Source organism: Drosophila mauritiana, chromosome 3R (assembly GCF_004382145.1).
Source record: "Drosophila mauritiana strain mau12 chromosome 3R, ASM438214v1, whole genome shotgun sequence".
Lineage (NCBI taxonomy): Eukaryota > Metazoa > Arthropoda > Insecta > Diptera > Drosophilidae > Drosophila > Drosophila mauritiana.
Genome location: NC_046670.1, coordinates 1,108,705 through 1,134,869, shown reverse-complemented (window position 1 = coordinate 1,134,869; position 26,165 = coordinate 1,108,705). Strand labels below are relative to the sequence as shown.

At 36.4% G+C, this 26,165-nt stretch overlaps 1 protein-coding gene across 5 annotated transcripts in view; it reads left to right on the top strand.

The window, feature by feature from the left end:
- Positions 1-26,165, top strand: part of LOC117145926 (poly [ADP-ribose] polymerase) — a 48,625-nt gene that overhangs the window by 17,437 nt on the left and 5,023 nt on the right. Inside the window, exons 4-7 of one of the 5 annotated variants that reach the window (XM_033311787.1) lie at positions 668-1,186; positions 1,602-1,818; positions 1,886-3,474; positions 3,543-3,582. In XM_033311787.1, coding sequence (XP_033167678.1) covers positions 668-1,186; positions 1,602-1,818; positions 1,886-3,463 — 2,314 coding nt within the window. In that variant the 3' untranslated portion in view covers positions 3,464-3,474; positions 3,543-3,582. Of the gene's footprint in view, positions 1-667; positions 1,187-1,601; positions 1,819-1,885; positions 3,475-3,542; positions 3,583-20,501; positions 20,653-20,982; positions 21,553-26,165 lie in introns of those variants that run through there. The other 4 variants (XM_033311786.1, XM_033311788.1, XM_033311789.1 and 1 more) reach the window with 4 other exon arrangements.

Below are 26,165 nucleotides of genomic sequence, written 5' to 3'. Positions count from 1 at the left end.
AGCTTCTAGAACTTTAGACAGGATGGTTAGAAGGCTGATTGGCCTGTAGGACGACAGTTTAGCATCGGGCTGGCCCGGTTTTGGAACATTTCCACTGGGATGGATTACCATGATAGCTTAATCTGTTGACCAGAGGTAATTATCTCTGCGGGCTATATGATATATGATATCAAAAATATGGGCGTGGCACATCCATAAATATATTTTTAGATTGTAACTCCGGAACGGAGAAAGATATTTAGTTTCTCTTTTATGGTACCAAAAATTTTACTCGTGGCACCTCCCCTTTTTATTGACTAGTTTTTTATAGGGATTTCTCGTCTGCTTTTTCTAGTCCAAACATAAAACAACTGATTTCGTGGTAGTAATTGCATATTAAATTATGTTACAAATAATAACCACCAAAATACAGCAACAGCCTTGTTTGACTTCCCTTTAGCTGAAATTACTCTGCTTTGGTAAGGCGTTTCGAAACCTGAATGTGCTTGTAAGTTTACTGATTTTAGAAATGGTATTCGTGGAAAAATTGGTTTAATATATTTCTTTCCAGAAAATGCAGTACTATATTATAAAGGGAATGCCGATTAAATATTTCTGTCCGGCATGGGGCATTTGACTATTAACTTAACAATATTTTGTAAATTATATATATTTTCTTGTTTTTCAGACCAATAAAATCTGAAGGAATACCAGATACAAAAAGAGCCAAGATGGAATTATCAGATACAAATGAAGAAGGAGAAAAGGAACAACGCTTAAAAGATCAAAATGATGCCTACTTTAGGTTTCGCGATGACATTAAAAATATAATGAAGAAGAAAGACATTGATATACTTCTAAAATCTAATAATCAACAACCTGTAATTGGTGACACAGAAAAGTTATTCGATCAAACTGCTGATTTACTGACATTCGGTGCTATTGAATCATGCTCTGAATGCAACAGCTCTCAGTTTATTTTTAATAAATCTGGATATATATGTAATGGAAACCATTCTGAGTGGACCAAATGTAACAAGCTGATTAAAGAGCCAACAAGATCGGCATGCATAGTGCCAAAAGAACTTAAAGCAGTATATAATTTCTTGAATACCGTGAAAGAAATTCCATCTGCACGGATCTTTCGTAACATTCCTCCCAGTAGAAGTCTTTTGAAAACGAATAAAAACAGTGAAAATTTGGTTAGGTATGTATTGGAAATATGCTATGAAAAATAAATTACGTGTGTATTAGTGTTGTGTCGTTCGTGAACGAACGAACTAAATTGAACTATTCACCAAACTGAACGAACGAACTAGGTCTGCCTTTATAGTTCAATATAGTTCGATAGTTCAATTTAGTTCACTTAGTTCAATATAGTTCACTTAGTTCACGTCGTTCATTTTGATCTCTTACCCTGATCGTTCGTTCGTTGTTCACTTAGTTCGATAGGTCGGTCTGAGTTCACTTAGTTCGATAGGTCGGTCTGAGTTCACTTAGTTCGATAGGTCGGTCTGAGTTCACTTAGTTCGATAGGTTGGTCTTAGTTCATTTAGTTCGAAAGTTCGCTTATCGAATAAGCTGATTAATTTTCGCATACATTTAAAACTACGGTTTACAAGTTTGTGCGTATCTATGGCTTCAAAACGAAAGCATAGCAAAGTTTGGAATTTCTTTGATTCAGTGGATGAGAAGAGTGCTAAATGCAAATACTGCAAAACTGTGCTTAGTGTGGCTGGTGGATCGCAAGGAAACTTATCGCGTCACCTTAAAAATAAGCACCCAGCAGCTTTGGAGGAAACAAAGCGCCAAACCAATGAAAGCCGACAGGAAGCAAATGTAAACATAATATTTTGATTTATTCATTTAAGTAGGCTTACTAAATTCTTGATTTCTTTTAACATAGACTCCTCAGATAATTGGACCCCAACAGCAAGTAATAACTTCGTTCATTCAACGACCACCGGCTGCCGGGAAAGCTGAGAAAATTGATAGGCAACTAGTTCGTATGATTGCAAAAGGTCATCATGCATTGCGAATTGTAGAAGAGCCTGATTTCAAGCAGCTCATAGATGATGTGTCTAATTGCCCCGGATACAAGATGCCCACTCGAAAAATGCTGTCCAACGTGCTTCTTCCAAAGCTTCGGGACGAAATTGTTGGTAGCGTCAAAGAAAAAATGGAGCTGGCATCTGCAGTTTGTTTGACAACGGATTGTTGGACCTCTCATGCAAATGAAAGTTATATTGCTGTTACAGCTCATTTTATTGAGAGTGAGGCAACTGTTATGAGCTCACATATGATTGCATGCGAGGCATTCGTTGAGCAGCACAGTGGTCAAAATCTGTGCGCATTTTTACAAAAAATAGCAGAAAGATGGAGTATAGAGAACAAAATATCTGCTGTGGTTTCCGATAATGCTGCAAATATTGTCAATGCCATTAAAACAGGAAATTGGCCACATATACCATGTTTTGCACATAGCTTGAACCTAATTGTGCAAAAAGGACTCCGCGAAATCAGCGTTGTACAAAACAAAGTCAAATTCATTGTGGAGTTTTTCAATCGTAGCACTTTCGGCCTTAAGAAGCTGAAGTCAACTCAAACCCAATTGAACTTGCCCGATCTCAAATTGATTCAAGATGTGTCAACTCGTTGGAATTCAACTTTTAAAATGCTAGAAAGGCTTGTTGTGTTGAAAGATGCTCTTATATTAACACTTTCTACTCTGCGTTCTGAATTAAACTTATCTCAGAATGAGTGGGCGATAGTAGAAGAGTTACTGCCTATATTAAAACCATTCATGGAGGTAACAGAAGAAATATCAGCAGAAAAGAATGTAACCCTTTCAAAGGTTATAGTTCTTGCGATTTTGCTACAGAACTGTTTGAATAACAAAACGCCTAAGGATAAATGTGTTGCTGCACTTGTTGCAGTTCTAAAAGCTGAGATGAATCGACGATTTTGCAAGCTGGAAAGTAACGAACTCTACGCAGAGAGTAACATTTTAGATCCTCGATTTAAAGGTCGTTGGTTCAAGTCAAAAGAAGAATACGAAAAAGCTGTTTGTAATCTTAAAAGGAAAGTAACTCCAATTCGTCTCAACAGCGAAAATTATGAATTCGAATCACCTGCGTTTGAAACTAATTCAGCCAATCAGAGTTCGGTTTGGTGTGATTTTGACAGTGAGTTCAAGAACACGACAAAGGCTGCAAACACTACCGGTTCTGCCGAGAAAGAGATGGAAAAATACCTCGAAGAGGAATTTATACCGAGGACTGCTGACCCTTTGGTTTGGTGGGAACAAAGAAAGAAATTGTATCCGCATCTATATTCTTACAGCCTTAAGCGACTATGCCTTATGGCTACATCAGTTCCTTGCGAACGCCTATTTTCAAGTGCTGGGGAAATCATCCGAAAAAGACGGATGCTACTAAAACCTATTAAAGTGGAAAATCTAATGTTCCTTCATAGCAACATGTAGATGGATCACAGGTATAAACATAATTTTATCATATGTTATTGAAAATGTTCCCTAATAAACTTCTCTATTCTCTTTTCAGAAATCAAATAAATGCATTAAAATTACTATATTATCTGTTTGTAAACTCTTTATTATTTCTTATTATTATTATGTATAAGTGTTTTTGACATAAATTGAATAAATAATATTAATTTTCAATGACAGCATTGTATGAAATAAATTCATAACATTTTTTTTTTGAAGCACCTTTAAGCAAGTTTAAAAAATGAACGATTGAACTAAATGAACGACCTAGTTCATTGATTTTAAACGAACGAACGAACTTATTCCTCAAATTGAACTAGGATTACCCAACACTACTACTCACAGCAAAAAACGTACAAGAAGAAGAGAACAAATAAAAGGTGTGGCCATTCATGTCAAATATAAAGTAGTGTTGTTTAACGTTATTTTTGTAGGTTGAATAGTATATTCCAACACGCCCCCTCAAAAATAACGTCTATAATTAAAAACATAACAATAATATTCATTAGTAACTATCAAATTTGGGTGGTGTGCATTCTGGGAAGTGTTAACTGATCCAGCATTTGCTGCGAGGATACGGGGAAAACCCAGAAAAACCCGATCAGATCATTGTAACAAAATATGTTTACAGGAATTTAAATTTGAAAAATATATATAAAAATTTAATTCAGCATTCGATTGGTCGTCTTGCAGCAAACGCAATTTGTCTCGTAACTCCACAAATCTCGCAGCAGGCAACGGTTTTGTAAATATGTCAGCCAGTTGATTCTCTGTAGGAATATACTCAAGACAAATCACATTATTCTGAACTTGCTCTCTGGCAAAATGATACTTAATATCAATATGTTTAGCTCGTTTATGACATGAGGGGTTGTTTGCTATGCTAATACAACCTTGATTGTCTTCGTAAATTTTAATGGGGTTTTCTAGTTTAATGTTAATACTAGTTAATAAAAATTTAAGCCATAGAGCTTCTCTCACGGCTTCAAATAGGGCCATATACTCAGCTTCAGTTGATGAGGCTGCTACTGAGTTCTGTCTCTTTGTATTCCAACAAATGAGATTAAAATCAAACATTTTGAATAAATACCCTGTTGTACTTTTTCTATCAATTTCACTACCACCCCAATCAGAATCCACATAACCAATAATTTTATTTTCAAATGCCAAGTTCTTTTTAAAAATCAATTTCATATCGATAGTGCCCTTCAAATATCTAAGAACTCTTTTTAAGTTCTGCCATAACTCGGAGTTATTTTTGCTACTATATCTGCTCAAGATATTTACTGCAGTAGTTAAATCTGGGCGTGTACAAAGCATTATGTACATTAAACATCCTATGAGGTTACGGCATGGGGTATTGCAGTCTTCATCTGAATTAAGTAATTCATAATTTATTTTACTAGGTAAAGGAGTACTAACTGCATTACAATTTTCCATGTTAAATTTACTTAAAATTTTTTTAACATATGCAGATTGGCTTAAATAGATTTTATCTTCATGCATTTCTATCCTAATTCCAATAAAATGTTTTATTCCATTTAGGTCAGTCATCCTAAACTTTTCCATTAAATACCTTTTGAAGTTATTCATTCTTGTCATATCTCCTGTAGCTATAACCACATCATCTACATATAATAATACATATATGTTTTCATTGATGTTACCTTTGTCTAAAATATATATACAGCGATCAACTGAAGAGTTTACAAACTCACACTCTTTCAATGCTTGCTCAAATACTTCAAACCAGCATCTAGCCGCTTGCTTGAGTCCGTAAATTGCCTTATTCAATTTACACACATTGTCACTATTACACGATATACCTTGAGGAAGTCTCATATAAATTTCCTCTTTTAACGTGCCATTTAGGAAAGCTGTTTTTTACATCCATTTGATGGACTTTCAAGTTATACTGTATTGCTAATGACAATATAAATCGGAAACTTGAAATTCTAGCTACAGGAGCAAATGTCTCTTCATAGTCTATTTGGTATTTTTGAGTGAATCCTCGTGCAACCAATCTAGCTTTGTATCTAATTGGATTTCCAAGTTCATTATATTTAACAGAAAATACCCATCTGCTATCTACAATATTTTTGTTTTCAGGCCTTTTTGTAATTGTCCAAGTATTATTAATTTTATGAGCATTTAACTCTGTATTGATGGCTTCTTCCCAAGAAGATTTATCATCCCTATATTGAATTTCATCAAATGAATTTGGGACATCGTTAAATATAGTGTGAGCATTTAGAACAACTTTATTTAGACTATTATCCTCTTCATTATAGGATATCTGAGGCTTAGTCTTTAATCTCTCACTTCTTCTATTAATAATTTCTATGCCATCATTTTTAGTTGGATTATCAATTCCAATTTCTTTTAAGTGCTCTGCTGTTTCACTTTCCCTACTCTCATTCGGGTTGCCTGATCCCTTACTTTCATTCAGGTGATCATCTCGCTTTCTTTTCTTACTCTCATTCAGAAAATATTTATTACTTTCCTTACTATCTTTCAGGAATTGTATGTTGTCGCATTCCTTACTCTCATTCGGGAATTCTGTTTGTATTATTTTCCTACTGTCATTTGGAAAATTTTTATTTTCACTTTCCTTACTATCTTTCAGGAATTGTGTTGTCGCATTCCTTACTCTCATTCGGGAATTCTGTTTGTATTATTTTCCTACTGTCATTCGGAAAATTTTTATTTTCACTTTCCTTACTATCTTTCAGGAACACTGTTTCAAATTTAACAGCTCTAGAATTAACCATATTGGTTTCATCGACAACAACATCTCTTGCGACAATAAATTTTTCATTTACAGCATCCCACAACTTAAAACCATTGGGTTCATAGCCCACAAAAATACTTTTAAATGATTTATCATCAAACTTTCCTTGTTTGTTTTTAATATGCACATAAACAGTTGCACCAAACACTCTCAAATGTTTTAAATATGGCTTCTTATTGTGCCACATCTCATATGGGGTCTTTGAACTATCAACAAGTGCTCTGCTAGGAATTCTGTTGATTAAATAAGTAGCAGTTAATACTGCTTCGCCCCAAAAGCTTTTATCTAGTTTTGCACCACTAACCATGGTTCGAGCTTTTTCCGTAATGGTTCTTATCATTCTCTCAGAAACACCATTTAACTGAGGTGTATGTGGCACTGTTAAGTGATAAGAGATTCCTTTCTTAACACAAAATTGTCTCATCTCATTTGACAAGTATTCTCTACCATTGTCAATGTATAAATACACAACCTTTAAATTAAAATGAGCTTCACTCTTGGCTACAAAATCTTAAAACATGCTAAACACATCAGATTTATATTTAATTAAATAAGTTACACAATAATGTGTAAACTGATCAACAAAGATCACAAAATAATTTTTATCATCTGGAGTAATAGGCCCACAGACATCTGAGTGTACTACAAAAAGTGGTCTTTTAATATGGGTCTTATCTTTCAATTGTTTAAAAGGAAGTCTTGCCTGTTTACCATTTAAACAGGGTTCACAAATTTCACATGATAACTCTAAGTTGTTTAGAAGACTTTGATCACTAAACATATTCTTTCGTTTTATTTCTAATAATTTGCCATCGCTTATATGGCCAAACCTCTCATGCCATAAACGAAAATAATTTTTATGCTTAGCATTTATAGAATATGCTTGAAAATTGATCACAGGTACATTGTTTAACATACCTGAATTTTTGACAACCATTAACCCATTTTTCGAAATGGTTACACCGCTTTTGTCAAATTCGATCGACATTCCTGCCTCTTGGAGACGCTTTACGGACATCAAATTACCAGCAGCTTCCTTACAAAAGAGTACATCCTCCAGTGTAATCTCATGGTCATTCCGTAGTCGGACAATACCACGCTTAGTGGCATAAATAAATTCGCCTTGCTTGGCCACTGCAATCTTAAGTGGAGGCACAACCTCCACACTGTCGGTATACAGCGACTCATCATTTATAAGATGGTCACTAGCACCAGAATCAAGGACAAACCCGCAGTTATCCATCACTGAAGTATTATTCACTTCTTGTACCATAAACGCAATGCCGTGTGGTGTTGCAGTTTGAACTTGTTTTTCATTTTCTTTATTTTTATTATTTAATATTCTTTTATAATGGAAGCAGTCTTTTTTAATGTGGCCTTCTCTGCCACAGTGGTGACACTTGACTTTATACTTTGAATTTCCCTTGAATATTTTCTTTGGTTTAGTTACCCGATTTTTAAACAAATTATTTTTATAAGAGTTATTTTTGTTGTGCACGATCGCGTTCATAACTTTCTTGCTTGTATCGTTGTGGTCATTTTTAATTTTAATTTCTTGATCCAGCAATCTATTTTTCACAAACGCCAATGTCAAATTTTCTTCAGATAATGTCTCTATCGCTGTAATAATTCCATCGTAACACGAAGGCAATGTGATCAGTAGATGAGAAATTTTATCCATCTCTTCTATTTTTGCACCAGCTGCCAACAATTCACTTATAAGTTCGTCAAAAATATGAAAATGGCTTAATAGTGACATCTCACTCGATAGCTTCAGAGAAAGCAAACGTTTTCGCAGCGCCAGTTGCGACGCCAAACTTTTTCGTTCATAAACGGCGTCCAAATTCTCAAGAATCTGACGCGCCGTAATGTCGCTTGTTGCGAAATTTAAAAACGAGTCGCTTAGGTACTTTTATTGTACTTATTGTATTGTATTGTGCTTATTGTACTTTTTGCACAACGCTCTGCCTTTTTCCAGGAGTCATCTACCTCGTTAGGCATTAAACCATCAACTACTTTAAGCACATCTTGCTCGGCTAAAAGAGCCCTAATTCTAAATTTCCAAATCGCGTACTTCTCGCCATCAAACGGCTTAATATTACGTTTAGCCTTGTCCATTTTTCACTCAAATTCTGAGAAGGAATTAATTTCACAAGAATGTGAAAAAAATGCTATTTCACAATTTATTTTCACAATCTTTAATTCACAATTTAATTGTTTATTAGGCATGGACTGGGCCCATAACCTGTTGTAGTTTATAATTTATATTTCCTTTCTTAATAAATAAATAAATAGTCAAGTTTGTGTTTGAGTTTTATGTTTTATATTTTAAGTTATTTTCAACTACAACACCAGCACCACGACCTACTCACAGCAAAAAACGTACAAGAAGAAGAGAACAAATAAAAGGTGTGGCCATTCATGTCAAATATAAAGTAGTGTTGTTTAACGTTATTTTTGTAGGTTGAATAGTATATTCCAACACGCCCCCTCAAAAATAACGTCTATAATTAAAAACATAACAATAATATTCATTAGTAACTATCAAATGTGGGTGGTGTGCATTCTGGGAAGTGTTAACTGATCCAGCATTTGCTGCGAGGATACGGGGAAAACCCAGAAAAACCCGATCAGATCATTGTAACAAAATATGTTTACAGGAATTTAAATTTGAAAAATATATATAAAAATTTAATTCAGCATTCGATTGGTCGTCTTGCAGCAAACCCAATTTGTCTCGTAACTCCACAAATCTCGCAGCAGGCAACGGTTTTGTAAATATGTCAGCCAGTTGATTCTCTGTAGGAATATACTCAAGACAAATCACATTATTCTGAACTTGCTCTCTGGCAAAATGATACTTAATATCAATATGTTTAGCTCGTTTATGACATGAGGGGTTGTTTGCTATGCTAATACAACCTTGATTGTCTTCGTAAATTTTAATGGGGTTTTCTAGTTTAATGTTAATACTAGTTAATAAAAATTTAAGCCATAGAGCTTCTCTCACGGCTTCAAATAGGGCCATATACTCAGCTTCAGTTGATGAGGCTGCTACTGAGTTCTGTCTCTTTGTATTCCAACAAATGAGATTAAAATCAAACATTTTGAATAAATACCCTGTTGTACTTTTTCTATCAATTTCACTACCACCCCAATCAGAATCCACATAACCAATAATTTTATTTTCAAATGCCAAGTTCTTTTTAAAAATCAATTTCATATCGATAGTGCCCTTCAAATATCTAAGAACTCTTTTTAAGTTCTGCCATAACTCGGAGTTATTTTTGCTACTATATCTGCTCAAGATATTTACTGCAGTAGTTAAATCTGGGCGTGTACAAAGCATTATGTACATTAAACATCCTATGAGGTTACGGCATGGGGTATTGCAGTCTTCATCTGAATTAAGTAATTCATAATTTATTTTACTAGGTAAAGGAGTACTAACTGCATTACAATTTTCCATGTTAAATTTACTTAAAATTTTTTTAACATATGCAGATTGGCTTAAATAGATTTTATCTTCATGCATTTCTATCCTAATTCCAATAAAATGTTTTATTCCATTTAGGTCAGTCATCCTAAACTTTTCCATTAAATACCTTTTGAAGTTATTCATTCTTGTCATATCTCCTGTAGCTATAACCACATCATCTACATATAATAATACATATATGTTTTCATTGATGTTACCTTTGTCTAAAATATATATACAGCGATCAACTGAAGAGTTTACAAACTCACACTCTTTCAATGCTTGCTCAAATACTTCAAACCAGCATCTAGCCGCTTGCTTGAGTCCGTAAATTGCCTTATTCAATTTACACACATTGTCACTATTACACGATATACCTTGAGGAAGTCTCATATAAATTTCCTCTTTTAACGTGCCATTTAGGAAAGCTGTTTTTTACATCCATTTGATGGACTTTCAAGTTATACTGTATTGCTAATGACAATATAAATCGGAAACTTGAAATTCTAGCTACAGGAGCAAATGTCTCTTCATAGTCTATTTGGTATTTTTGAGTGAATCCTCGTGCAACCAATCTAGCTTTGTATCTAATTGGATTTCCAAGTTCATTATATTTAACAGAAAATACCCATCTGCTATCTACAATATTTTTGTTTTCAGGCCTTTTTGTAATTGTCCAAGTATTATTAATTTTATGAGCATTTAACTCTGTATTGATGGCTTCTTCCCAAGAAGATTTATCATCCCTATATTGAATTTCATCAAATGAATTTGGGACATCGTTAAATATAGTGTGAGCATTTAGAACAACTTTATTTAGACTATTATCCTCTTCATTATAGGATATCTGAGGCTTAGTCTTTAATCTCTCACTTCTTCTATTAATAATTTCTATGCCATCATTTTTAGTTGGATTATCAATTCCAATTTCTTTTAAGTGCTCTGCTGTTTCACTTTCCCTACTCTCATTCGGGTTGCCTGATCCCTTACTTTCATTCAGGTGATCATCTCGCTTTCTTTTCTTACTCTCATTCAGAAAATATTTATTACTTTCCTTACTATCTTTCAGGAATTGTATGTTGTCGCATTCCTTACTCTCATTCGGGAATTCTGTTTGTATTATTTTCCTACTGTCATTTGGAAAATTCTTATTTTCACTTTCCTTACTATCTTTCAGGAATTGTATGTTGTCGCATTCCTTACTCTCATTCGGGAATTCTGTTTGTATTATTTTCCTACTGTCATTCGGAAAATTTTTATTTTCACTTTCCTTACTATCTTTCAGGAACACTGTTTCAAATTTAACAGCTCTAGAATTAACCATATTGGTTTCATCGACAACAACATCTCTTGCGACAATAAATTTTTCATTTACAGCATCCCACAACTTAAAACCATTGGGTTCATAGCCCACAAAAATACTTTTAAATGATTTATCATCAAACTTTCCTTGTTTGTTTTTAATATGCACATAAACAGTTGCACCAAACACTCTCAAATGTTTTAAATATGGCTTCTTATTGTGCCACATCTCATATGGGGTCTTTGAACTATCAACAAGTGCTCTGCTAGGAATTCTGTTGATTAAATAAGTAGCAGTTAATACTGCTTCGTCCCAAAAGCTTTTATCTAGTTTTGCACCACTAACCATGGTTCGAGCTTTTTCCGTAATGGTTCTTATCATTCTCTCAGAAACACCATTTAACCAAAGACACTAGAATAACAAGATGCGTAACGGCCATACAAATTTTTGGCACGCGATTTTTTGGCCGTGGCTCTAGAGGTGGCTCCAGGCTCTCTTGAGTTTTTGTTCGAGAGAGAAAGAGCGGAGAGCGCTACAGCAAACAGCTCTTTTCTACGCATACAGTGATAGCATACAACTGTATGTGTGCACACGTATGCTCATGTATTGTAAATTTGACAAAATATGCCCTTCACCTTAGAAGTTCGTTGACTTTAAATCTATATTATTTTTTATCAATTGGCACCATGCGAAAAATTCTTGTTTTGCATTGCCTCAACGTTATTATTATTTAAATAAAGCTTAGAAATAGTAATAGACGAATCTATGTACATCACAAAATAAATTTCGAAAATGACTTTATATTAGAATACTTGTCATTAGGGTATTCAGCTTGCGGCGTGTTAAAAATTAATAAGGCAATGATTGTTGGTGCTTGTGTCCGCACTTCGTGCCTGACGATATGACTTTTGCAACGAACTGTTTTCATATTTTTATTTATTTTATTAATTTTTATTTTCTACTACGTATTATTATTTTTTATGAAATATTATTATGAAATATTATTATTTTTATTATTTATTAATAAAATTATTATTTTTATTATTTATTAATAAAATTATTATTTTTTTATGAAATTAAAAAATAATTATTATTTTTATGAAATATTTATTTCTCAATGTTATGTCTTCTTTTTGGAAAATTTATGTTTCAAATTACAGTAGTTATAATAATTTCCTTTGTATTTGCTTTAATTATTATTATAATAATTATTATAATAGTCAGGGAATTTTTATTTTATTTCATCATATTGCTACGAAATTGGCCACAACTCGAAATATGTAAATTCGTTTCTTCGATCAGAATTGATTTCGGCCCGAAAATCGTCTTCTAGCACAACACGCACACATATACGCGTTCTCGTCTCTTGTTTTTACTCACACAAGCAAGCAAATTCTATTTTTATATTTCTTACGCTCTCAACGTGAGCGAGCGGAAAGAGAGCAAATTTGGCCTTCACCAAAAAAGTGGCTGCATAGTGCCAAACGAACGTATGGCCGTTACGCATCTTGTTATTCTAGTGTCTTTGATTTAACTGAGGTGTATGTGGCACTGTTAAGTGATAAGAGATTCCTTTCTTAACACAAAATTGTCTCATCTCATTTGACAAGTATTCTCTACCATTGTCAATGTATAAATACACAACCTTTAAATTAAAATGAGCTTCACTCTTGGCTACAAAATCTTAAAACATGCTAAACACATCAGATTTATATTTAATTAAATAAGTTACACAATAATGTGTAAACTGATCAACAAAGATCACAAAATAATTTTTATCATCTAAAGTAACTGGAGTAATAGGCCCACAGACATCTGAGTGTACTACAAAAAGTGGTCTTTTAATATGGGTCTTATCTTTCAATTGTTTAAAAGGAAGTCTTGCCTGTTTACCATTTAAACAGGGTTCACAAATTTCACATGATAACTCTAAGTTGTTTAGAAGACTTTGATCACTAAACATATTCTTTCGTTTTATTTCTAATAATTTGCCATCGCTTATATGGCCAAACCTCTCATGCCATAAACGAAAATTATTTTTATGCTTAGCATTTATAGAATATGCTTGAAAATTGATCACAGGTACATTGTTTAACATACCTGAATTTTTGACAACCATTAACCCATTTTTCGAAATGGTTACACCGCTTTTGTCAAATTCGATCGACATTCCTGCCTCTTGGAGACGCTTTACGGACATCAAATTACCAGCAGCTTCCTTACAAAAGAGTACATCCTCCAGTGTAATCTCATGGTCATTCCGTAGTCGGACAATACCACGCTTAGTGGCATAAATAAATTCGCCTTGCTTGGCCACTGCAATCTTAAGTGGAGGCACAACCTCCACACTGTCGGTATACAGCGACTCATCATTTATAAGATGGTCACTAGCACCAGAATCAAGGACAAACCCGCAGTTATCCATCACTGAAGTATTATTCACTTCTTTTACCATAAACGCAATGCCGTGTGGTGTTGCAGTTTGAACTTGTTTTTCATTTTCTTTATTTTTATTATTTAATATTCTTTTATAATGGAAGCAGTCTTTTTTAATGTGGCCTTCTCTGCCACAGTGGTGACACTTGACTTTATACTTTGAATTTCCCTTGAATATTTTCTTTGGTTTAGTTACCCGATTTTTAAACAAATTATTTTTATAAGTGTTATTTTTGTTGTGCACGATCGCGTTCATAACATTCTTGCTTGTATCGTTGTGGTCATTTTTAATTTTAATTTCTTGATCCAGCAATCTATTTTTCACAAACGCCAATGTCAAATTTTCTTCAGATAATGTCTCTATCGCTGTAATAATTCCATCGTAACACGAAGGCAATGTGATCAGTAGATGAGAAATTTTATCCATCTCTTCTATTTTTGCACCAGCTGCCAACAATTCACTTATAAGTTCGTCAAAAATATGAAAATGGCTTAATAGTGACATCTCACTCGATAGCTTCAGAGAAAGCAAACGTTTTCGCAGCGCCAGTTGCGACGCCAAACTTTTTCGTTCATAAACGGCGTCCAAATTCTCAAGAATCTGACGCGCCGTAATGTCGCTTGTTGCGAAATTTAAAAACGAGTCGCTTAGGTACTTTTATTGTACTTATTGTATTGTATTGTGCTTATTGTACTTTTTGCACAACGCTCTGCCTTTTTCCAGGAGTCATCTACCTCGTTAGGCATTAAACCATCAACTACTTTAAGCACATCTTGCTCGGCTAAAAGAGCCCTAATTCTAAATTTCCAAATCGCGTACTTCTCGCCATCAAACGGCTTAATATTACGTTTAGCCTTGTCCATTTTTCACTCAAATTTTGAGAAGGAATTAATTTCACAAGAATGTGAAAAAAAATGCTATTTCACAATTTATTTTCACAATCTTTAATTCACAATTTAATTGTTTATTAGGCATGGACTGGGCCCATAACCTGTTGTAGTTTATAATTTATATTTCCTTTCTTAATAAATAAATAAATAGTCAAGTTTGTGTTTGAGTTTTATGTTTTATATTTTAAGTTATTTTCAACTACAACACCAGCACCACGACCTACTCACAGCAAAAAACGTACAAGAAGAAGAGAACAAATAAAAGGTGTGGCCATTCATGTCAAATATAAAGTAGTGTTGTTTAACGTTATTTTTGTAGGTTGAATAGTATATTCCAACAGACTTTATGCCAAAAAAACGAATTCTGGACCATAGTGGCTGTTACGCATCTTATTATTCTAGTGTCTTTGACAATTCTATTGTTAGTTAACGTAACCTTAAACTAGTACTGCATCTGTCAAAACTCGCGCCAGCTCTGCCTCTGTTGACGCACACACCAGTTTTGCCTCTAAAGTTTAACGCAACAACGCTGCCTCTGTCGACGCAAACACCAGCACTGCCTCTGTCGACGCACACACCAGCTGTGCCTCTGAAGTTTCATGCAACAGCGCTGCCTCTGCCGACGATCGTATCAAGCTCTGCCTCTGTCCAAGTTCGCACCAAGTCCTGCAGAAACGCTGCTTTTGCCGACGGAAACAGCAACTCTGCCTCTGACGACTGTAAGCACCAGTTCTGCCTCGATATAATGAAGCAATTGGGACTCTTCTGAAGTTCGCTCTAAGCTTTGCCTCTGACGACGCACACATCAGCTCTGCTTCTGTCGCTGCAAAAAACAACTCCGCCTTTGTCGACGAAAGCTCCAGCTCTGCTTCTACCAACTTAAGCAGCAACTTTGCCTCTGCCGACGTATGCACCAGTCAGTTCTGTCAACTTAAGTAGCAACTTTGCATCTGCCAACGTATGCACCAGTTCTGCTTCTGTCAACTTAAGCAGCAACTTTGGTTTGCCGACTCTCGAAACTTCTTCGAGAATTCTGTATTCTGTAGCTGGCGTTGTTCCAGCGTCGATCATGCAACGGATCTATTTTACCGTTCACTGGTTGCTACCAAAACGAACTGCGTCATATGCACAAATTTTGTCTTTACACTTAAGCTCATCCCGGACGAGCCGCCAATTTGTAGTTCTTTGTTTGTGTAGTTTCTATTAAACAAGTAGTAAACCTTATATGTAAGTGTATCAAATCATCACTTCAAGACTTCACATTTCATTATTTAGACTTATGCCGAAATTTATTATTTAGATTAAGGAACAGCCGCTCTTGGAAACAACTTCACTCGACCTCCTACACTCTACACTCGCTTTCTTTCTATCGATAATTTGCTCTGGTCTAGGGTTGCATTTTAATCAGGGCTGCAATGTGGAAGTATCGAAAGATCTAATACCTATTTCAACTGGGAGTATTCTTACTCGAACCAATTCCCACATATAAATATATATATTTTGGATAAATTTATTAGTCTTCTAAATTTCTATCAATTTGCCAAAAAACCTTTTGCCACACCCACTCTAACGCCTTAAAACCGCCCAAAGCTGCCACGCCCACACTTTTAAAAAATGTTTTAATATTTTCTTATATTTATATCAGTCTTGTAACGCCCATCTTCGACTCTGCTACTTCTTCCCTGATTTTGCTGCGAACGGTTTTGATTCTTCCGCTGCTCATAGACCTTTCTTCCACAGCCTTTGCATACGTGTCCGCGATGGCGGTCGCTCACTATTCGTCACTAGTTTTTAGTATATTTATTTTTTATGTTATTTAAAAGCTGGCATTTTGGGCAATGATTAAATTTTTGTTTATAAACTTAGCTGGTGAGTTTTTTACAAATGTGTGTCTTTAGTATACTATTGGGGGAAGGGTTGGGATAAGGATAGTTGGTTTCTTCCGTGGGAAGTTCTAATGCGTGATATCTTTTAAGTCTCCTTATACTTCGACTGTTGTCCAGAGATAGCAGTTTGGAATTCAAATGGGTCCTCCTCCTCCTTGAGCTTCACGACATATACATCCTCTTGTTGCCAGAAACCCACTTCTCCTCCCGGTCTAACTTCAGGGTCTATGTCTTTACCCTAGATACTGCCAACCATCCGGATGACAACACGGAGGTGCGGCGATCTTTGTTAGATCAAATATCTCTAATAAATATCTCACTAACCATTTCATTCGCCATCGTAAAATCATATCCAGGCATTGGTTATTCAGCTGACTGCAAGCAGAGGAAACTTTTGCCTATCGTGCAACTGCCTCTCCAATAAGGAGGTCTCCCATTTTAAGCTTGGAGGCTAGGGAAAATAATAGCCTCAGAAGACAATACATCGCGTCAAGAGATCCTAGCATTTACCAGCAATATTCAAGTACTACTAATCTACTGCGCCATCTGCTAGCCAATAACTGTAAAGCAAACCTGGATACCTGGTCCAGATAGTAATAGTGGATTCTCAATATGGAAGCTCATGAGAGGCATCAAGCGACAGCCTTTGATTCAATCACCAGTTCAGGATCGAGGTGACCTCTGCCTTAAGACGTATGATGAGAAAGCAAGTGCTTTTGCTTCGCACCTGTCTTCCACCTTCATGCCCTTCACTTTAACGGACGACACCAATCGTTAAGCTATCGCAAATTTTTTGGATACTCCGACTGCTCAGACACGCCCCATAAGACATACCTCACCCGAGGAAGTAATGATGCAACTAAAGGTCTGGTAACCAAAAAAAAAACCTCTGGTTACGATGGCATAGACAACCAAACTACGAAATGTCTACCACGCAAAGGAATGCTTGCTCTTGTGAAAATGTTAAATGCTATGCTAAGATTAGGTCATTTCCCCAGGCAATCGAAGCGTGCACGAATTGTAATGATCTTGGGGATTTCACCAACACTGATTGACTCATACTTTCTCCAAAGTTATTGATCGAATTTTGCTTACCCGCTTGATGGAACTGCCACAGGTAACAGAACACATTCCACAATACAAATTCGGTTTCAGTAAGTCTCGTCGTTGCCCCAAACAAATACATCGCCTTTTAAAGCACATCACTCATGGCTTTAAGCACAAGATTTGCGCACAGTATGCGTATTTTTGGACGTGAAACAAGCGCGTGATAAGGTGTGGCACGAAGGTCTGCTATATAAACTGAAAGATCTCCTCCCAGCATCCCAATATGTCATCCTCATCTCCTTTATCGCTGATCGCACCTTCGATGTTGCAGTACAAGACTCTCGGTCTAGCCAGAAACACATTCATGCAGGGGTTACACAGGGAAGTGTTCTTGGACCCTTCCTGATGAAGCCTTTCCTGCTGAGCTGCTCCTGGCCACTTACTCATCCTTCCAAATAGCTTCCACTGCAGTTCAGGAATAGCTGCATGCAATCGAGCGATGGACTGCCAAATGGAACATAGCCATTAACTGCACTAATTCGGCCTGTGTCGCCCTGCGACCTCAAACCTGCCTAGATCTTTTCTATGACGGAAACATCATTGACTACGTCTCATCACCTTGATCGGACGCTGAGTTGGAAAACCCATATCGCGTCAGTTAGAGCCAAATTCTCATGGAAACTGAAAAAGCTGGACTAGCTTTTCACTCAAGCAAACTCCACATGGCAACTAAGGCTCTCTTAATAAAAGCCATATTATGTCCAACACTGACCTACGCCATCGAAGTGTGGGGAACTGCCTCTAAGACTCAGCTTAATAGTCTTAGAGTAATACAATCGCGAGCGGCAGGATATTCATCAGGACTACCCTGGTATTTGAGCAACCTTAAAAGTTGTACACAGCAGCCGATATGCCGACAGACTTAACGCCCACCCGAGCACGTTGGCGAATGATCTTGTCGACCCCCTAGCTTATGAGCTCACTTAGGGAAATGGGCAGTTGGGGAAATTAGGTTTTCAACTGTATGTGTGCATACGCATGCTCATGCAAGTTATTATCTCACTTGATTAAAACTCGAGTCCAATTTGGATTCAAATTAGGAACTAAACATTGAAAATTAATGTAAGCCCTAAGCTAGATGTGCTTGTATGGGGCAGAGGCGTAGGCAGAACGTTGGCGTCGTCACTGACTAAGTGATCGGCAGCTAGGCGAAGAATTGGAGTGGTTTGAACTGGATCAAATTGCAATCTCTGCAATTTCAGCGTTGCGTGGGACTCGTCGTGGCGTATGTTTATAATATGGCTGTTTTATGATTTTGAACATTTGTTTTCTTTAGAATACATTGTTGCACAATTCTTGCAGACAAAGTAAAGAGTTCATTGTATCGGCCGTCGAGAGGAGTAACAAGAGTTTCTGTAGTTAACTTGCATTTTAAATTTGACAAAATATGCCCTTATTAGTTCTTAGACTTTAAATCTATATTATTTTTGATCACCATGTAAAAAAAATCTTTTTTTGCATTGCCTTAACGCTTATTATTTGAATATAACTTAGAAATAATAAAAGTCGAATCTATGTACCTATGTACCTCTATCACAAAATAAATTTCAAAAATGACTATATTAGAATAATTGGCATTAGAGTATTCAGCTTTCGACGTGTGAAAAATTAGAGTATATGTTGTCTAGTAGACCTCGATTCTTAGGTGCCCGCATACAGGCATATTATTATTTATTTTATAAATATTTACTTATAACTATGTGTTTGTATTATTTTTATGAAACATATATTTAAATATATAGATATATATATTTTTTTTTTCTTTTTTGAAAATTATGTTTTAAATTACAAAAGTAATAATAACAATATATGTTGAAATATTGATGAACTTAATGTTAATGATGTAAAAGGTACTGCTCACTACTGTATGAACAGCTAGCCGCCGAGTAAGTGAAGATTATCCAATTCTATCTCAATAATTCCGAACCTGTGCACCACCTGCTGGGCCAAACTGCGTACGAAGTTCAAGCTGACTTTGCGCTTATTAGCGAGCCGTACAAAAAATCCTCCCAAGAAGCGCCGCGATTCTGACCTAAGACCACGACTTCCCTTCAGGAATTTTCCACAGTCATTGATGAGCTGGAAAATGGCGCAAGAGGAGAGCGGAGCGAATTCATCGCTGGGGACTTTGACGCCGGCCCAAAGAGTGGGGCCCAGTCCACACGAATGTAAGAGGGCAAACCCTCCAGAAAGCTATCGCGTCTCTGGAAGTATCTCTCCTAAATATGGGATCGGATCACACCTTCGGCACAGCTGGAGCAGGGTCGGTAGTTGAGATCACCATTCGCAGTGGTCGCTACCACCAGCAAGGGATTTGGATAGGCATCTATTTGCACCATAGTGGAGTGGCTTTCATCGGTTGACCTAGACATTGAACACCACAAAACGGAGGCCAGGAGTCCAAGTCACTAGGCTGTCGTTCAAAGAGAGATCGTCATATATTAGGGGTTTAGAATCGACGCACAGGTTTTGTGTTCTCAGGGTGTGCTCCATGTTCCTCCACAGCCCATATTATAGCTGGTACTCTTCCTATAGACTTGCTGGCTGTGGAGGCAAAGGAGATCTACGACGAGGTGAGCACTTCTCAGAGGGGAGCCAATAAAGTCAACGCTAGAACTAATAGCTTGGAAAGGTGGTAGAAACGGCGGGAGCCGTCGACGAAGAGATGCCAGACCCAGATTCTATACGGGCATGGATGCTTCAGGAGCTACCTAACCAGGCTTGGCCACGACGATGACCGCAACTGCCCAGAATGCGGCGTTGAGGAAACCGCTGAGCATATTCTAATTAATTATCGATCAAAATATTGAAAAAGATTAATAAAATTTTGAAAACTGTTTGCAAGGCAAAAAGTGCGTCTATGTTTCTAGAATCTGTGTTCTTAATCTCAACATTCTAACTTTTATAGTTCCTGAGGCGGACGGACAGGGCCAGATATATATATATACATTATATTGTCATGGTATATAAATTATAAGTCGTTGGTTTATTTTAATTATATTTATTTACCACTCTCCCGTTAGGGCGAGGGTCACAATATTTGGGTATTTATAATTGCAAGGCGTAAGCCTCGGAGTATGATTAAAAACTAACTTAAGAATTCGGTCCCGATTCAATTCCAGGCCTCTGGTCCGCAGCAGAACTGCTGGCAGAAGGCCAGATCAGCACTTCTGCGTCAGGCCGATCACTAGCTCCGCGAGTGCTCCGTGCGGGCTCCGGGCAATTGCACCTGGAGTACGTGATCAGCAGTTTGTTTAGTGCGCGTGCAGACCACCGGATATGGCCTGCAATTCAGCAGTTTCACTCCGTGAGAACTGCTTGTGTTAACTTATATACATTATACGGTCGGCAACTCCTGCCTGTTACATACTTTTCAACGAATCTGGTATACCCGTTTATTCAACATGAATAAACATATGCTCTTTAGTACTCTTTAGCTTTTCAGAACGCCTACAAGTGGAAAAGGGCCTTTGGGCTTTATTTCATAAAAACTTATGACATAACACTCGTTTTTGTATCACCCACGGTCATTATTACATGTACTCCATTATTTAAAGTCTTTTCGTTTTGTTTAATAGTTATTTTTCCACCTTTCTATTTCAGGCCAACAATACCTCCTATAAGTCCGCCATTATACAATTTAAAGTTTTCAATTATAGGCTTAAAGGACCAGCACAAAGAGCTAAGAAAGCGAATAGAAAATTTGGGCGGAAAATTTGAAGCTAAAATATCGGAAAACACGATAGCAATAATATCAACAGAATTAGAAATACAAAAGAAATCTGTCCGTATGAAGTCTGCAGAAGAGCTCGGAATTCAAATTGTGCCTATTGAATTTTTAGATTTTGTTGAAGCCGATAAAGAAGGAGCTATTAAATATATAAATAGCACATGTATTTGTAGTTGGGGGACAGATCCAAAATCTAGAATTCAAAAGGAAACAACAAAAAGCTTAAATTCGAACAGTATATATACAAAATCCATGCCAGTATCACGGACATTTAAAGTAAAAGATGGCCTAGCTGTTGATCCGGACAGTCGGCTTGAGGACATCGCCCATGTTTATGTGGACAGTAACAATAAATACAGTGTTGTTCTTGGCTTGACTGACATTCAGCGAAATAAAAACTCTTACTACAAAGTTCAGCTGTTAAAAGCGGATAAAATGGAGAAGTAAGTATTTTAACTTTTCCACTTTCTTCAAAATCACTAGTGCAATTTGTGTGTTTGTCCTAAAAAGAAGTTGAGATTTCACGGGGTTTCAATTTCCATTTCCAAAAAGTAATACTTTTTGTAAATACAAATAAAATAATTTAAGATCTGTATAGTGTACTTCCTTGAAAACATTCTGTAAATTTTTTTTTTTTTTTTTTGGATGTATTAATTTAAAACTGTCCTTCGCGGACAATCATTAAATTTGATGACTAAACTTAACGGTAGAGAATTAATTGATTACATAAATTGTTGCGAAACTATACAATAACTGTCGATATTGTATGTATGATGTATATAATAATGTATGTATATAATTTAATTTAATTTGCGTGTCTAATCCCAGAGAGGTCCAAAGGGTGTGATCGGTGTTCTGTAAAAATGAGGACGTAGCATTTCGGTGTTTTGTGCATATCCAACACGTTTTTGGCTTATCAATAGAAATTGGTAACACAAATAAGAAAATTAAAAAGAATCCAAATTTTTTAAATTGTGGGACAACTTTTTTTAGGAGTTTGTGCTTAAAGTGAGCCAGCATCAATCATGCACAGCGTAGGCGTCATGAGAATCTGCACACTTAATCTGAACTTTTTGCACAGGTATTTATACAATATACAAACAGGACCATCTTTCCAGGAGAGGAGGTCATGTTAAGATCATTAAGCCATTTTTTTAACTTCACGATTATTTTAATAACTTGTCCGCTATCCAGACCGATTTAAAGAAGCTGACCTGTAGAGATCAATTGTTAGTAGTTTTGCGAGGTTTTAATGTCAAACGATGTTAAACTTAACGCACCCTTAACACAAACGAGTTATCAACTTTTGTGACGAAAAATTATTTTATACTTAACTTAGAAAATAAAACATCTTAAATTTATTTATTTTACAACGAAATATAACTTTTTATTAAAACTTTCAGACAAAACGCGAAAAAAATATATGTTGGGATGGTTTTTTTATTTGTTGTCCTTAAAACAAATTTGTCTGAAAAGCATAGATAGCATTTGGAAATGCGTTTTCAGAATTTTTAGGTTTTTCCAAAAATGGGAAAACGAAAGCAAGAGAGAAGGCTATAGTCGAGCTCCCCGACTATTAGCTAGTGCCAATGAGAACGCTAAATTTAATCAACTTTCTGGGATATCGATAGATATTGGGAAATAAAGTGAGAAAAAATCTTTCCAGTGTGGATGTGACTGTTTGGCGGCTTAAGGGCGTTAGATTGGTAGTGGCAAAAAGTCAAGTCAAAGTGGTCAAATCGATTGAAATTTACAAGACTAATAAAAATGTCAAAGAAAATTAATTCATTAGTCCTTGTCTCTAAAATCTGTATGCTGAATCTCAGCCTTCTAGCTTTTATAGTTCCTGAGATCTCGACGTTCATACGGACAGACGGAAATGGGTAGATCGACTCGTCCATTTATCTTGATCAAGAATATATATACTTTATACAATAGGAAACGGTTCCTTGTTCATACTCTAAAACGAATATAGTATACCATTTTACTGTACAAGTAACGGGTATAAAAACAAAAGACTGTATAGAATGCGAAATGCGTTTATGCGCATATTCAACTAGTTTGGCAAGCCAAAGTTATTCACGGCGATGGCTGGAGAGTGAGGAAATCGATTTACAACTTAAAACAGACTAGACTATATAAAACAGTTAATGAAAAGATTCGCATAATCAAAACATCCAACCACGACAAAATCAAATTAAGAAGAATAGAATCAATGCTATACATATACTATCACAAGACTAAACATGATAGCACTGGACAGACCCCGGCACACATATTTCTCTAAGGCAAACAACCAATGTTAAACACCCAATAAAACAAAGAAAACATAATAAACAAAATTAAGTAACGACAGATCGGCATATGAAGTCGACACAATTACAGAAAAGGCAAATTAGTAAATGCATATAGAAAATCACTAAAATCACTATACTCGTACAAAACACAACTTCAAAAAAACAAAAGATAAACAATCAACTTTAAATTTTACAGGCCTGCCTGATAACATTATTACTTATGATGATCGCAGCGGTTCATGAACAGCAAATTCAAATAAATTATATTGATACCAACCACGGATATATACTTTTTTCCGATAAACCAGCCCCTGAAATAGATTACTTCGAGTAAAGGTTACCGTCTACCATTGTATTTGTATACAATAAATAGAAAATAAAATAAGACAGAATGGCCGTTACTCATTTAGGGGAAATGCGAACGCGAAATATCATAATTGTTCTGGAATATCTATCATTGGTGAATAAAATGAGAAAAAGATTTTAAATTTGTTCAAAATTATAGGCGTGGAAGTTTTATTCGACTTGTGGGCGTAAGAGTGGGCGTGCTAAAAAGTCTTTTGGCAAATCCATAAAAATTTACAAGACACATAAAACTATGAGAAAATATCAAGAAGTTTTTTAAATTTTTGAGCGTGGCAGTTTTATTAGTCGTGTAAACTATCCCAAAACTGCGACGCCCACACTTGTAAACCATTTCTCAAAATTTTTTCATAATTTTATTAGTGCTGTAAGTTTCTATCTATTTGCAAAAAAAGCTTTTAGCCACGCCATAAAGCCGCCGAAATGGTCACGCCCACATTATTAAACAATTTTTTAATTTTTCTCATTTTATTCCACAATATCTATTGATAGCCCAGAAAAATTATGAAATTTGGCGTTCGCATTTACACTAGCTGAGTAACGGGTAGCTGATAGTCGGGGAACTCGACTATAGCATTCTCTTGTTTCTTTTTTCGAACATCTCGGCGAGAAAGTGTTCCAGCAGCAAAGCCAACAGGTTTGACCTGTCAAAGAACTGGATCATAGAATCTAAGAATTGTGAGCAAGTCCGCAGACCAGATCGAAGGGCCATAAAAATGCGCGATGGATTCACCAGGCATACGTGCGCCATTGTAAGCAGCTTTCTTCGGTAAAATACAGGCGTGGTGGATTTCACGTTGTCATGCGAAATAATCAGATCCTTCCCCACGAGATACGCTTCACCTCACCTCCAGGCATTCTTTGAGGAACGTAAACGTAAGGTGCTTAAACAATTCCACTGGGTCCTTCTTGTGGCAACCCTGCAGATGGAACGCTGCAGTGGGATGCCTCTTGCGGCTGTGGTTGCTGAACTACTCCCTGTTGCAATTACTGCTGCTTCTGGGTCGTTCTGCCGCGCATCTTATTCTACTGACCTGGTCCCGAGAAGCCTGTTCCGTTGTCTTGCGATATTTGCTCTAGACCACTGCTTTCTGGTGCGCCACTGGCACCCTGTCCCAGCGTGCTGATGGGTGGACCCATGTTAACGAAGTTAGCATAGCCTCCAACGAATTTTGGGAGCTCCAGAGGGTGCACCGACGGTGCCCTATTCTTCAGTGAACGCTGCTGGTGGCCACAACCATACGGAGCAATGCCGTTATCGAAAGTTAAGTGGGAGTGCATTTGAGAGGCGCGCTTTCAGACTACCCCCGAATACAGGATTTACGCGTTACGAGGTTGACAAGGAATCCGCTCAATTATAAATTGCATCCACCTTGCGCATCAAAAATGACACCCTGTTTGCATCTGCGGTAACGTTTCCAGAATTATCAGCTTCCATGGCAAGAGCAACAACAACGAAACGGCAGAAATAGCGACTATTCGGTTCAAGCGGGAACATGAGCGCAAAGAAGAATTAGCGGCAGTTTCCGTTATTAGGCTTAGTACGCGCAAAATATAACTGTTTGTGTTGGTTGCAATCCTGCGTAACCAACGGAGTTACTTTCAATGTTCACCTCCTTAAATTTGCAGATACTTGCACAGCATTCCTCCTTTTTCGAGCGGAAGTGCTTTCATAAGAAGGAAAGTTACCATTGCTTTTTGTCCGGCTTAAGACTCTGCTTCATAATTCCCCGAAATGCTTCTGTAAGCATTTCCTGAAAGGCTTCTAGATGCATTCCGTGAAATGCATCTGGATGCATTCACTGAAAAGCTTTTGGATTTATTTCCTGAAATGCATTTGTAAGCATTCCCTCAATAACTTCTGGATGTATTTATTGTAATATATGAAGATGTATTATTCCATGTAGATGTATTATTTATATTGCTAGAATATTACTGGATACTTTCCGGAATCAATTATCATGAAGCCCGATATTGAGTGCTTCTAAAGAGGAGGAAGTGTTCCCAAAGAATATAACAATGTCCCAGTTTATGAAATATTTCATTTTTTATTTTATTTAACTTCAAGTCTTAAATTTCAGTTCACTAGCCGTTTTGAGTTACTTTGCTTATTTATTCCCTGGTAGACGAAGCGCAAACATCTGTAAGACAATATATACATAACTTTATTGGGAATAATTAATAATAACAATGCCGGGTCACGCAGCCGCCAGCCATTCCAAAAATCCTTTTGTTTATTTGCTGCCAACTGTGCCATTATCTAAGCTATCCTCTCTCGCGATCTCTCTCCTGTACTCTCTCTCGCACCTACAACTTTGGCTTAGCTTTCTATTGTTCACTCTGCAATTAAGTAGCTCATTACAATTCGCTTTCGTTATCATGCACATCGAATCGAT